The sequence below is a fragment of the Cajanus cajan genome, chromosome 3 (genome assembly GCF_000230855.2).
Source record: "Cajanus cajan strain Asha chromosome 3, NIPB_CcT2T_4, whole genome shotgun sequence".
In the NCBI taxonomy this organism is placed as follows: Eukaryota; Viridiplantae; Streptophyta; class Magnoliopsida; order Fabales; family Fabaceae; genus Cajanus; species Cajanus cajan.
This window is the reverse complement of record NC_138519.1, coordinates 76994156-77008938: the sequence shown is the minus strand read 5'-3', so window position 1 is coordinate 77008938 and position 14783 is coordinate 76994156. Positions and strand designations below refer to the sequence as shown.

General features: G+C 26.1%; 1 protein-coding gene across 1 annotated transcript; it reads right to left on the bottom strand.

Annotated features, from left to right (window-relative positions):
* Nucleotides 1-1879: 1879 nt before the first annotated feature.
* Nucleotides 1880-3953, bottom strand: LOC109788021 (protein phosphatase 2C 37). Its single transcript, XM_020346647.3, has 4 exons — nt 3393-3953; nt 2986-3300; nt 2759-2864; nt 1880-2659 (listed from the first exon to the last, which is right to left on the bottom strand). The coding sequence occupies exons 1-4, from the start codon at nt 3822-3824 to the stop codon at nt 2253-2255; spliced, it is 1260 nt and encodes a 419-aa protein (XP_020202236.1). The 5' UTR covers nt 3825-3953; the 3' UTR covers nt 1880-2252.
* Between the last annotated feature and the right edge of the window lie 10830 nt (nt 3954-14783).

Sequence of the window (14783 nt, the reverse complement as noted above, 5' to 3'; positions counted from 1 at the left end):
AGTTTCTTGTTCTATTCTTCACTCTAGTTGCCGAAAAAACTCCACTAATTCGTAACCTCACCTTCAATCAACGTCAGAGTGTCTCCAAACGAGAGGGTTTCAATGTTATAACAATTTTCTTGGCCCAACTTATCCTCGCTGTCGTTGGCTCTCTTGTTGGAATTATAATTCTATATTGTTGTATGGTGAAGTTTGGATGATTTGAGAATGATTTTTTAAGTTAGTTATAACAGGTGTGAGTACAGAAAATCAAAGAATACAAAGATGAGAATTAAAGTATTATTCGTGTGAGAATTATAATACTATTACTACTATATACAAATACTTCTTCAAACACAGGAATGGAAATCAGTATTATATGTACTCTGTACTTTGTCAACTCTGGTTAAGATACACCAACATAATGCTTAGTTTGCCCATCATGATGCAAGAGTTCCATCTTGTCTCCGAGCAGATCCGCATCATTAACCAATATAGAGAACATGAAATTGGAACATTCCATAAAAATAGATATTAAAATAATGATGGACCCTAATCCTTAGAAAGATACGAAATTATTGGAGGCATGCATTTAGAGGGATATAGATGCATTTGTTAGTGCACCTTTCTAATTTTGATTATAGCATTATCATTGTCATTGCCTTACGACTAATCATTATTATAAGTGGTTCTACAAATTCAAAATTTGATAATTTTTCTGATGTCGCGACTTGCTCAGTACCTTGTTCAACCTGGTTTCCTTCTCGATATTATTATTGTGATGTCAAGTTAGTACACTTCCATAAAAATATTTCTACGAACTCTTTAAAATCATATAACACTCAGCAAAGCTCCGAAAATTCACCTCTTTGCCAGTTTTTAAAAAATTTATCTAAATATAATTATTAAAGTTTAATATAGATAATGGGTTTAATTAAGATAATCTGCATCCTTTATTTGGACAACCAAGACTTGAAAAGGATGAAGTTATAAAACATAATTGCCTTTTTTTTCATTAGGTCACATATTATTTTAATAAGACAAGAATTGACTTTGAAAACATCATGTCAACGTTTCAGGATAAATTTTTCATTAGGTCACACATTATTTTATAGAAATCGATTTAAATATTATTCAGGATAAATTTTCCATTAGGTCATACATTATTTTATAGAAATCAATTTAAATATTATTTTAATACAATAACACGGATGAAAGTTGATATTGGAAACACTTACAGTGCAAGGTAATATTATTTTAATACAGTGACACAGAATCGATATTAAAAACACTTACATTGCAAGGTAACAGGTCTACATTTTAATTATTTTAAAACTGATAGAAAGTAATCTAGTTTAAATTATTTTAATACGATAACACAAATGAGAATCGATATTGAAAACACTTATGGTAGGCTTTTCATTGGACAATCAATCCTAAAACACTTGCATTACAGGGCAGGCTTTTCATTGGACCAAATCAATCCTAAAAGTACTAGTTTCATGTTTCAAACCAGGTTTTACATCTATCACAAGCTAAAGAGGCTAGGTTATAAAGGATAATTGTCTGTTAACTCATTCAACACTTGAATGATATTAAAATTGTTTGAAAACTATTATTTCTCCGCTGATAGGAATAAAAGAATAGCCGATTCCTCAATGAGAGGAGGGCTAGTTTTGAAACTTTTTGGTGCTAATCTGGTAAAACTGCATATGACTCGTGTTCCACCTAGTCCTCCAGGTGGTGGAGATTGAACGAATCCAAAGCAAAATGTTATAAATTTATAAATAAAAAAAAATAAAAAATAAAGGAGAAAGAGAACTCACATAACGTTCGGAGAGGAAGTGCATATGACTAGTGTTGAAAGAGGAATTTTGCTCAAATACAATTGACATAGAAATGAACCACAGCAAAATGAAATTTTATAGATTCGATTATGGACAAAAGAAAAGGGGTGTCGACTGGATTGTTTGATTCCTTTGTCGACTCGAATTTTCCTCTACATTAAAATTTCCTATAACTTTTTCATTTGCCAAAGTTACAGTTTTCGTGCTCATTTTTTTTTACCCCTAGAACGAACCCCATTACATTACAACAACAACATTGACTAAACAAAAGCCACACGCCCCTCCTTAGATATTGTCTCCTCATCCTTTATCAAAGTCCTGACAACAACATAGGATGTGCAGTGCAGCGCCCATTACGGTTAAAACCCGCATTCATTCCTCATTCACACATTTATTAGTTTTTGATTGGTTTCTCTCCGCCGTTAACTAATTAACGGCGCTGGCGTTAGCGCTAGCACTAGCGCTGGAACTAGCCCTGGCACTGGCCCTGGATGATTGACCTCCTTCTTTCCTCAAATCAATCACCACCACGCTCACATTATCCGCACTGTGCCTGGCCAATGCCAACTTGGTCAACAGAATCGACGCATCGGAGCAAGCCCGGTCGGACCCATCTGCCGTGACGTCACTCCCCGGAGACGGGGGTGGCGACGGCAGCTTCTGCTTCTGCTTCTGCGCCCTAAGGCACATCCTCACAACCCCACAAGCGGTCTCATTGGACACTACATCCCATAACCCATCACTCGCCAGAATCAAACACTCATCCTCATCACTCCGTTCCGTCACCGTCACCTCCGGCTCAGAAATCACGAACGGCTTCAGATAATTGTCACCTAAATAACAAACCATCGTTAAAATCAAGCATAAAATGCGCCTAACGGAACATACTAATACTATCGTGGGCACTATTTCACTCATTAGTCATTCATTACCTATGGCACGTGACATGGCCAACACTCCAAGCACTCTTGGGCCGTCCCAGTAGATCACGCGCCCTCCCCTGGCTTGGACTCGGAGCAACTCATCGGGGCGATCCGGCTGCATAAAACGTATTAAAAAAACAGTTACGAAACTGAAAAACGCTTTTCGTTTCGTTTCTCGGGAAACGAAACAGAATTAGAGAGAGAGAGAGAGAGAGAGAGAGGATAATTAAATGAACCTTGTGATCGCAGGAGAGAGGGATGGCGAAGCCGCTGCGGCAGAGGACAGCGCGGGAGTCGCCGCAGTTGGAGACAACGATTCTGTCCCGCGTGATGACAGCGATCACCGCGGTGGATCCGACGGCGTCGCAGTGAGGAGTACGAAGCTCGCAGCGGCAAGCGTAGGTGTGCTCGCTCCGGCTGCGGCGATGAACCTCGTCGTCCATGCGAGCGAAACCGTTCTCCATCATCGATTTCCAAGTAAAACTGTCGCTCCCGCTGCGAATCTCCTCGTTCACAATCTCATGAAGCCTCTCCTTGCACATCATCGCAACCTGCAAATAACGATAAGAAATTATACAAGCGTAACAGAATAATGGAAACAGCCAGATCCGTGATTGTTGAGTGTTGAGAGGAGAATACGAACGTGAGAGCAGCCGTGGCCGTCGAAGACGCCGAAGTAGTGGAATCCGTGGGTCGTGAAGGAAGGCTGGACGCAAACGGAATCCTCCATGTCTCTTCTCCTGCCGCAGACGGAGGTGACGCCGAACTTGGGAGAGTCCTCGAGTTCTTCTTCAAGCTTGGCGGTTTTTGCAGTTTTGGTTTGGGGAGCGACTTCGTCGTGGTCGTCGTCGTCGCTGACGTCGTCTTGGTCGGATTCCTCGGTCTCTGGGTCGTCCTCGCAATCAGTGATATGAAGCTTGGGACGTTTGCAGGAGCCCTCTGGCGGCGGCGGCGGCACTGCCATGTCAGCGATGTATTTCAAGGGCAGGAGGTCCAAGCTTCGGCGGCGTGAGGTGGAATCGAGAGGAGCAGTAGCGTCACCTTCCCCGACAACAGTGCAGCAAATTCCAGCCATTTCCAGGTAAGTTGAATTGAAGAGAGAGTGGTAATAGTAGTGGTTAAATAGTGGAGGGGAGAGGAGCCCTTATTTGAGAGGTAGAGGACCCATGGGAGTGGGGTTGGGGGAAAAAAGGTTATGTAGCCTGTAGGCGGTGAGAGGGTTCACCTGGGGGCCACACGGGCAGCCTGCCCGTCACCGTCAGGGGCACCGTATGCTATCTCCACCCTTCATCGCATCGCTCTTTGCCCTGCCTTTGGAACACGTGGTGCCTCCTTTTTTCCTAAGGACTACGTGTCGCCAATCATTTCCATCCACGCTAGCTCCAACCCTTCTTCCTTTTCAGACACGCATGTGGACCTCTCCCTCTCCCTCTCCCTCTCTTTCTTTCCATTCTATTTCGGATTCCAATTTCCAAACCTCTCTCTCTTCTCTCCTTTACTTTCCGTTTAACCCGCTAATTATCTCTCCTCTTAAATCTTTTTTTTTTTTTTTTATTTTTTTTTTTTTTATAAACATCTAATTTCAAACTCCGCTCCGCTGTGTTTAGTAAATATTATCATCCAGCATTCATCTGTATTTTACAAACATTATTTATTAGAGATAATAACTTAAATTAGTAAAAGAAATTTCTTAAAAGATAAGTTATTTTCATGAAATTAAAAATTAAAAATAATTAATTTTTAATAGTAGTTTCTTTTTCTCATAACTTTTCTGTACTCAAAGAAATGAGTAAAATATATTTATATCTTGTTTGATGGAAAAGAAATGAATAAGAAATAAAATAGAGATAATGAAAATAAATAAGGTTGTTTGATTAAGAAAAAATAAAATGAAAAAAATTTAAAAGACAGTGAATCTCACATTCTTATTTATTTATTTATTTATCTCTCATCTTATATATATATATATATATATATATATATATATATATATATATATATATATATATATATATATATATATATATATATATATATATATATTATTTATGTAAATTTCCTACTTATTTTTTTTTCAATTAAACAATTAAGTTTTTACTCTATTTCTTAGATATTTCTCTTTACTTTTAAATTTTTTTTACTCTATTTCTTATCTTATTCTTTGCTCTCTACTAAACACAAGCTTAAAGAAATAAGTAATAAAAATAAATAATAATCAAAATAAGAGTTGAAGTATTTGATTTAAGAAAATAGGATAAAACAACATGCATGTTTAGTTAGGATAAAAGAAATATGTGAGGAATAAGATAATAAAATATAAAACATATATGGTATAAAATAAAAATAAAATGAAGTGTAATTATTATTATTTTTTTTTGTGTTAATCGGTTAAATCAAAAGATTTTATTGATTATAAAAGTTACAATCAGTTAAAATTTTCCTTTTAAAAGTAGTGTTTCATATGAAAGTTATAAAATTGAAGTATAATCGGTTAAGTAATAATTTAATTGATTAAATTTTATATGGTAATCAATTTCTTTGTCGTTGAGTGACGAAATTTAATGCAGTGGTTTCACAGCTCTTTTATTTTTATTTTTTTTTCTCAATCAAACACACATTTTATTATTTTTCATATATTTTTTATTATCTCTTACACTTATTTCTTACTCATTTTCACGTGCGCAAAGCTAATTTACTTCGTACAAAACTAATATTTTTTATATATCAAAACAAAATTAAGTATTTAAATATTAATTTTTAACAAATTAAAATTTTAAAAATAAAAATTTGTTTTGATTATAATCAATTATTAAAATAATATATTTTACAAGTTTTTCAAACACATTCTTGCATGTTACTATCTCTAATTCTTATTATTATAAAATACAATTTCAAAAGAAATGGTAAAATGATAACTTTTTTATAAGACATTTTATAATTTTTATAACATTTATTATTTTTTTTAATGTATCACGAGTTATAAAGATTATATTACATTTTTTTAATTGAGATTAAACTAAATATTTTAATAAATAAAAAATATAAAGAATGGTAAAAGAGTAATTTATCCTTGTTTTTAAGTAATTATTATAATATTATTATTAATTAATTATGTATCTACAATTTTTTAAGTGAATATAGCATATTTATTTGTATTTTTTTTCTTTTGTATTCCACTTTTCGGTCTGCTTCGGCCGGGGATGGCACCACGTGGCTTCATCGTAGAATACGAGATTCCTGTTTGATTGATTCTGCCATTACGTTCGCTCCTCTTTCGTGTACTTAACACGCGCCTTCATTGTTTGAGAGGAAAGAAAGTCATGTAAGAAGAAAATAATTTAAACTGGAATCGAAAACAAAGAAATGTAATTTAAATCAAAATTGAAAATTAAAAATTAAGTAAAAGATAAAACTTTTTTAAAAATTAATCTTAATTTTTAATTAGCTGATAATATGTTATTATTTATATTTTTCCTTTTATGTATCTAAATAGACTATTGATAAATCATTTATAGCTTGTTTGGATGAAGAATTTTATAAATTCAAGGAATTTTAAATTCTTGGCATTTGAATTACTTTGATTTTAATTTCTATCATTCTTAAAATATTTTGTTAGGATGAGTCAATTCAAATTTTTTAAATTTTAAATTATTAGGTTGAATATGATAATTTGATTCCATCATAGTAAAATTAATTTTAAAAATATATTTATATGTTGAAATTTTTAAATTAAATTTTATAAAAATAAATATTAATCCATTTTTAAATATTTAATAATTTTAAAAATTAATATTAGATAATATTTAATAATTTTAAAAATTAATATAAGATAATATTTAATAATTTTAAAAATATTTTTGCATATCCAATAATTAAAAGAATGAAAAGATAAGATAAAATATATAGGTGAAATAAGAAAAATAAATATGAAGAATTTCAAATTCTCCCACTTTTGAGAGAATTTGAAATTATACTATTTTAAGGAATTTCAAAAATGCTTGAATTTCAAATTCTTTGTAAATTCCTCATCCAAACAAAGCATTTCACCTCAAGAAATTTGAAATTCTTCAAATAAATGAATTACCCTATATAAATTCCTCATCCAATAATTTGAAAGTCTTTGCGGCACCTGCTTTGTTTTTGTTTTTATTTCTATTTAGCGGTTTGATTTATTTTTATAAATTATTTCATATAAATTGTTGATAAATTAATTATTTTTTTCATAAGTTTGTTTCTAATTTATTATTAATTCCAAAATAATTAAATTATTATTCAATTTTACGCTGACGCTTTATTCATAAAATTTTGCCATATCAAATTTTTTTATAAATATCTAATTTATTAAATTTCTGGTTCTCCAATAAATGTTTTTTCCCAAACTTGCTAGTGCTGAGAAATTAACCTATTTTGTTAGACTCAATTCTTGTCACTGTTAAATTTATTAAATGATAATGCATTAATATGTTACTGAAATTAAATATAATTATAAAATATCATATGTTTGATATTGTATTTAACATATGACAATAAAGTTCCCCTAAATATTTAATGTAGTTTATTACATATTTAATATTTAAATTTCATATCATTAATTAAGTTAGAAAAATTTATGATTCACGTGCTCGACATTATTTAAAGCTATATTAAAGCAGGAATGAAATATAAATAAAAAAGAAAAAATTAAAATATTTAATATTATATTATATTTAACATAACATTTTTTTTTACTGAATTTAACATAACAACGTAGTTCATGCAAATATTTAATATAGTTAATCGTATATTCGATATTTAAATTTGAAATCATTAATTAAGTTAGCATATTTTTCTCTATTTATTTTTAACTTTTTATGTTTTAGTAAATAAAAAGTTTATTTACTTATTATTTTTAAATTATAAAACAATATCAATTACTTTATTTTTTCAATATTCTTACATTCCACTTAATTTTTAATTTACACATAATAATTAATATATATTTATTATGGAACAAATGTGAAAGGAACATAATAAAAAAATATCAAAATTATTTTATAAAAAATAGAAAAATATTCCAGTCTTTAATCATTATATAATAACTTCAAACCACTATAAAAAAATAAAAAAATATTTTTGCGTTAATTTACTTTCTTTGTTCTTTCTATTAAATATTTTCAATATTTTTTTTCTTTGATGACTAATAAAAAGTTCATCTATTTTTTTTTATTTTCTATATTTTCTTAATTACTTAAATCTTTCTATTTTTTATATCACAATTAAATTCCAATAAAAATTTAAAAATGATTAAAATAACCTTATACATAATTTAAACAATTTGTTTAGTATTTTTAATATATATTATAAAGTTAATTAAAATATAATTTATATATTTTATCTTTTAAAATATTATTACTATTTTATTTATATAATAGTCATGTTTTTTTTTTATCATCTTTTAGTTTTTTTTTAATTTAATTTCATGTTTATAAGATCATTAGCTTTGAAAAATATCTAACCTTTTGTAATATTTACTGTTGTTATTATAGTATTTATTTACCTAACTTTTATCTATAAATTTTTAATTTTAATAATTATTTTTCATAAGTATATTTTAAAGTAATTAAATGAATATAAAATAGACTTGTGTATATACATAATAGTTTTTTCTGAAATTATATTCTTAATCATTAATTTAAATAAAATATTACTAATAATTTTAAATTTAACTATTTATTTATTAAATTATTTGTTTTTAAAAAATATCTAACTTTTTATAATATTATAATATTTCTTATTTTTCTATAATAAGAAAAATGTAATTAGTATAGTATTTATATATCTATTTTTTATCGCCTTTTGATTTTGAAATATATATTATTAACTTAAAGTTATCAAGACTATATAATTCTTAATGTGACTAGTTAAATTGTTTATCGATTTTTTTGTAAAAAAAATTAATTAATTTTTTGAACGAAAAATATGTGGAAAATGAGATCAATTTTACTAAAGATATTCAGTTGAATTTTTTAACAAAAAATTATTTATTGATAAAATTAATATACATCACATCAATAGCATAAATTATTTAAAAATAAATTTTTATTAATTATAATTTGGTCCGTTAAATTTAATTAGACCTAACAACTATTGCAACATTAAAATTTTAAGATCGACTTTGTTCAAGTTTAGTTTAAATATAAGAGTAAAATAAACTTTCATATAGATTAATAGCTCATAATAATTTCTTTATTAATTTTTGTACTTAGTAATTAATTAAAATAAATTATTATGAATCATTTCAAATTGAATTACATATTTATATAATCATTAGTTTTAAAATATATTAAAAAATTATATTATAATATTTAATCTTAATATTATAATATTTAATCTCTTTAAATTCTACTACATTTAAAATCATTAGATTTGAAACATAACTTTTTATAATTTAATGTAATTGTTATAATATTTATATATCAATAAAATTCTTATTGTTATTATTAATTTTTTTAATAAAACTTATTAAAAAATAAACTTGTGTGTGTATAAAGATTATTTATATTATATATATATATATATATATATATATATATTACAATTTATTTCTTAATTTATATCATTATCATTAACCAAAATTAAATGATATAGTAAATATATATTTAGCTACATATTTATAAAATTATTAATTTTATAGTGTCTAATCTTGTATGTTTTAAGAAAATGTTATTACTATTACCAGTGATTTAAAACCCGGATCGAACTGGCGGGTCAGACCGGTTGGATCGGGAACCGGTGGTCCAGCCGGTTTAAATCTTAAGTTGGATTGGTTATGTAGTTGACCCGTTTCAAACCGGATTGAACCGATCAATTTTTCGGTTCAATCGGTGAACCGGTAGGTCAAACTGGTTCAACCACTTTTTTTTTTTTTTTTTAAAAATTTAAGGAACCATAAACCACAAAAATAATAATGAAAATTGAATCTCTTAATGGAAGAGCAAAGAGTCTTGTTAAATATAACAATGACTACTTGTTCTAATGTATTTGTTTGTAATATATACAACTTAAATAACTTTTATAGTATATTATTAATTTTAAATTATATATTTAATAATATAATATATACGTAGATATTACATATATTATTTTGTGAAATTAAAATTTTAAATAAGATATGAATTTATTAAAATTTATAAGTATAAAATATATTTAATATAAATATTTCTTAATATAAATAAATAAAAATCGAATCATGCAGTTTAACTAGTGACTCACCGGTTCAACCTTTGACCCACTGACCCAATACCTTAACCAGTTCGATAACCGGTCCGATTTTTAAAACTATGAGTATTACGATTACAGATATTGTATATTTGTATATATAATATCTGTCATTTTTTAGTTTTTTTTTGTAAAGATTTTTTTGTTTGGTACAGGGTCATTTTTTTAGTTTTGTATTGTATATTAACTTAAATTTATCAAAATATCAAAATCTATATCTATATTAATAATAAAAGTGATATCTCCTTTTAATGTATACAAATTTTTGACAATCTTGTTCTAATAATTTCTATATTTATGTCTCATTTTACTCTTTATAACTACTTAAAAATCACTCAAATTCTCTTATTAACAATGGCTAACTATTACATGATCTTAAAAATAAAAATACATAGAATCATGTAGTGTTTTTTATGTTAATAATATAATTAATATCAGAAATTAATTTTTTTTTATTAATGATAATTTAAAGTGTGTTAAATTTATTAGATATGATTAGTATTTAGTATTATAGTTTTACGTTTTCATTGATTATGGACATTTTATCAAATATAATTTACATTTACTAGGTAGATAGATTATTTTTATTTCGGATAATGATATAATTAATACGAAGTATTTATTCACTTTGTTGAGTATTAACTTTTATTGAAAAATATAGTTAATCACTTTTAATAAAATATCTCATTTCAATTATTTTTTCAAACACAGAATTAAATTAAAAATTTTAATTAAAAAACTGAGTTGATATCACTCGAACAAATAAAAATAAATTATTGATAAAGATAGATGGATATACAAAAGGATTAATAGTAGAAAAAATTATAGTCTGTGTGTTGATTTTGAATTTTGATAATGAGGAGAGGCGCGTGGAGAAAGGGTTGGGTTTATGGTGAGGATTCCAGTTGTCCAATGAAAACGATCTACGTAACAAAGGATATTTTGACACGTGCATGTCAAAGGCAATTGACGCTTGCAGAATATCTCAGGTTTTCATAATTCAATATGGGACGCGTGGCATCCCTTCCCCACAAACCAAACCACTAACCCTTTTTAGTTTTTCCAATTCAAACAAGGCACCCCCAGGCCCCAACCTCCCAATTCCCAAATTAACACAACTTCTTCCCTCTAATCTACTCTTACATACTCAATCTCATCTTAATATATTAGAATATAAATAGATGTGTCCTCTCCTGCATCAATATCACTGTAAATTCCTTTATTTTTAATAAAATTTTAATATTTCTTTTACTTCTAAAAGTACTAAATATTAAAAAAAAATTGAAGAAAAAAAACTTTATCCAATTTAAATTGGTTTGGTTTCTCTTTTTGACTGGCCTTTCTCGCCAAAATGATTTTGCAGTGTTAATAATTATTATTATCGTTGCTTTGATCATTCTGTAGTAGAATTGCATAGCGTAAGACGTAATAATGAGTTATTTGAGTATTAAACATAGACACGCAGGTAATAATAATAGATATATTATTATCGTTAACAAGGCAATAATTGTGTGGAAGATGCAATGTAACCGTACTTATCATGGGTTGTTGGAGGAGAAAATAGTATGTACTGAGAGTCTGTTATGGAAGAAGATGGATCTGTGGCCTAAAAGAGTTGATGAAGTAACTAATTATAAGCATTGTGAAAGTGTTAATTAGAGAACAAGTGTTGAAATTTGTATTGATTAAATTGAGTTATTTGAAGAGGAGGAGATAGAGATAGAGTGAGGGAAGGTGCAGGTGACGTGATGAGAAGAGAAGAGAAGAGAAGGGCGCCACGTGATTATGAAAGGCACAGGCAGAGAGAGGTACGTTCAGTCAGCGTCTGCATCTGCGACTGCGACTCAGAACCTGACCTTTTTCAGTCTTTCACCAAAAAGCCACACAGATTCCTTAGGTACTATAATTTCACTCAACTTTTGCTAATTACTTATCAAATATGATGAATGAATGAACGGATTAAAACTTGTTTCCAATTATTAAAAACACTGATTTAAATAATAAAATTTTTAATTAAATAATTATTTTACAATGAATTTATTAAAAAATATTACTATTTTAATTATTTGAAGATCGTTCGAACTCCAAGATATAACAATCCTCATTATTTATTATTACAACCTCTCAAATTCTTTTTCTTACATAACACACAAATTCAAATTATTTTTTCATCTTTTATAAAAATCAATTTACCATCAATAATTATTAAAAAATTAATATTCTTTAATTCTTAATTCTTAATTTGATAAATATTTGATGAAATAAGTTAAATTATACTCTTTTTTATCTTGTTCTTAAAATTTGTTTCGACCTTTCATTTTAATCATTTATTTATTAAATATAAATTAATTTGATCTTTTAAACTAATATAATTTTATGATTTTGGAGCATCACTTTTAATATTTTTTATTTATTAATTTAACATTTAAAACTTAATTCATTATATTCATCCATATAAAATTATTGAAGACAAATAATTAATAAAAAAAGTTAAGCATGATAGAAATAGATAAAATAAAAAAAAGAATCTAACAACCAACTGAAAATTTTAAAAACCTAATTTGGAAGGTTTATTTTTTAAATAATTTTTACTACGTTTATAATATTTTTTATTTAGACATCAAATGAGTTTCATAATTTTTTTTATGCAAGTGAATATAATAGGAAAAATTTGAAATCTTAAATTAACCAAACGGATAAAAGTTTACCCACATCTATCTTGAAAGATAAAAAACTAACCTAAATTATTTAAGTAAAATCTCAAGTTAGAGTATTATATATAAAAAAAGTACTATTAGGAAGGGAAATTTTACTAAAAATAATTGATCAAATTTTTTCACGGAAAAAATAAAATAAATATGATGAATGAATTGAAATATAATTTATTCATTATTTAAAAAAAAATTTAATTCATTAAATAGTTGATAGAAAAAGAATCTCATTAATATTAATGCTTTTTTTAAAATATAACGCTCTCAACTAAATTAACTATTTTTTTTAATTCTATTAATAGGAATGAGAATATATTATGTCAAACTTTAAATATATAAATTAGGTCTATTATATAAAATTAAAGTATAAGTCTGGCATATTATTTATCATAATTTTTTTTATAAGTTTGACCTGATTTTTTTTAAAAGTTTATCATAATTTTTTTTATAAGTTTGACCTGATTTTTTTTAAAAGTTTAACTTATTTAAAAGTCTATTATTTATTAATAATATTAAATAAGTTAATAAATTTAATTTTAAATAAGTTAAAAATATATTTTTAAATAGTGCAAGTTTTTTATTTTTAATTTGTGTGATAAAAAAATAGTTTAGAGTTTTACTTTATTATTATTATTAAAATTTAAATTTTAAAATAAAAATAAAATACTAACATAAGAGAGATAACTCATGAAGACCCATGTACAGTAATGTATAAACTCAATGATGTGATGAAAGAATATGATCTTATAAAAAGAAATTTTAAATATTTCCTACACTCCATTTGAAATATTCTAAACAACAAACTATAAAAACGAGGGAAAAGAGTAAATGAAAGTGCGACTTTAGATTTTTTTTTATTTTTTATTTGTTGATCTTGTATGAACATGAAACTTAAAACATTTAAATTTGCTTGAAATTTTAAAAATATTGATAATTTAATTTTTTATATTAAAAAATATTTATTTAATTATATAATTAATAAGGTAATATTTATATATATATATATATATTTTTTTTATTATATACCTATTAGGTCTAACAGATTTTTTTAAAAATTTAAACTTAATATTTTTAAAGTTTGTTTGGATATAAGTTAAAAATATTTTTAAAAATTTTTCTATCCAAAATAGAGTATTTTTAGTAAAAAAATTCTAAAAAATATTTGTTATTTTTATTAAATATATTATGTCAGATCAAATTTTAATTAAACAGGTCAAGTCATAATTTTCAAGACTTTTGACCTATTCATCTTTATTTATTAGTTAATTATTTTTCATATGTTTTAAAAGTAATTCATTAAAAGAAATTAAGATCTTTTAAGTTTTTTTTTCTTTACTTTTCTATTCAACCAAATAAAATAAAGAGAAAACTGAATTTTGCTTTTCCATCCCTCTTTACTTTTTTTTTAAAATAATTCAAACAAACACCTTAAATTGCTTTTGTTATTAAATAATGACAGTTATAAATAAACTAATTCAAGATAACTATTTTAATACAGGATGAATAATTATGATAGTATTTTTATGAGTCATTTTTCTTTCGTAAAAGTATTTTTTTATCTGTTTTTCTTCTTAGAAAATATTTTTCTTAATTCATAGGGTATATTTGTTTAAACTCTTTTTTTTTCTTCTAAAAAAATGTTTATAATAAAAGAAGTGTTTTTTATTTTTTATTTTTTATTTTTTTAGTGTTTTTTTATTTTATTTTATTTTAAAAAAAATACAAAATAATTTTCAATTTTTTTTTTTATAAAAAAAACAAGTCTTATTTACCTCTATAATTTCATAAAACTTATTGTTGTCCCTCTGTCTAGATATTCTTTGTAAACCTGTTATACAAAATTCATTTATCAGTGAATCTGGCACAAAATATCTACTTACTAAAATTTTAGTTAGAAAAAAATCAAAATAAACCTAACTGAAATTGTACACCTGATTCAAGGTTATTTGAATTATAATACTAAAATGATCAAATAAATTTAAAAGACGTCAACATATTTTTAATTAAAGAGTTAACAACATACTAAAGCTAAAAATTATCAATAATACTGATATTTACTGAGAATT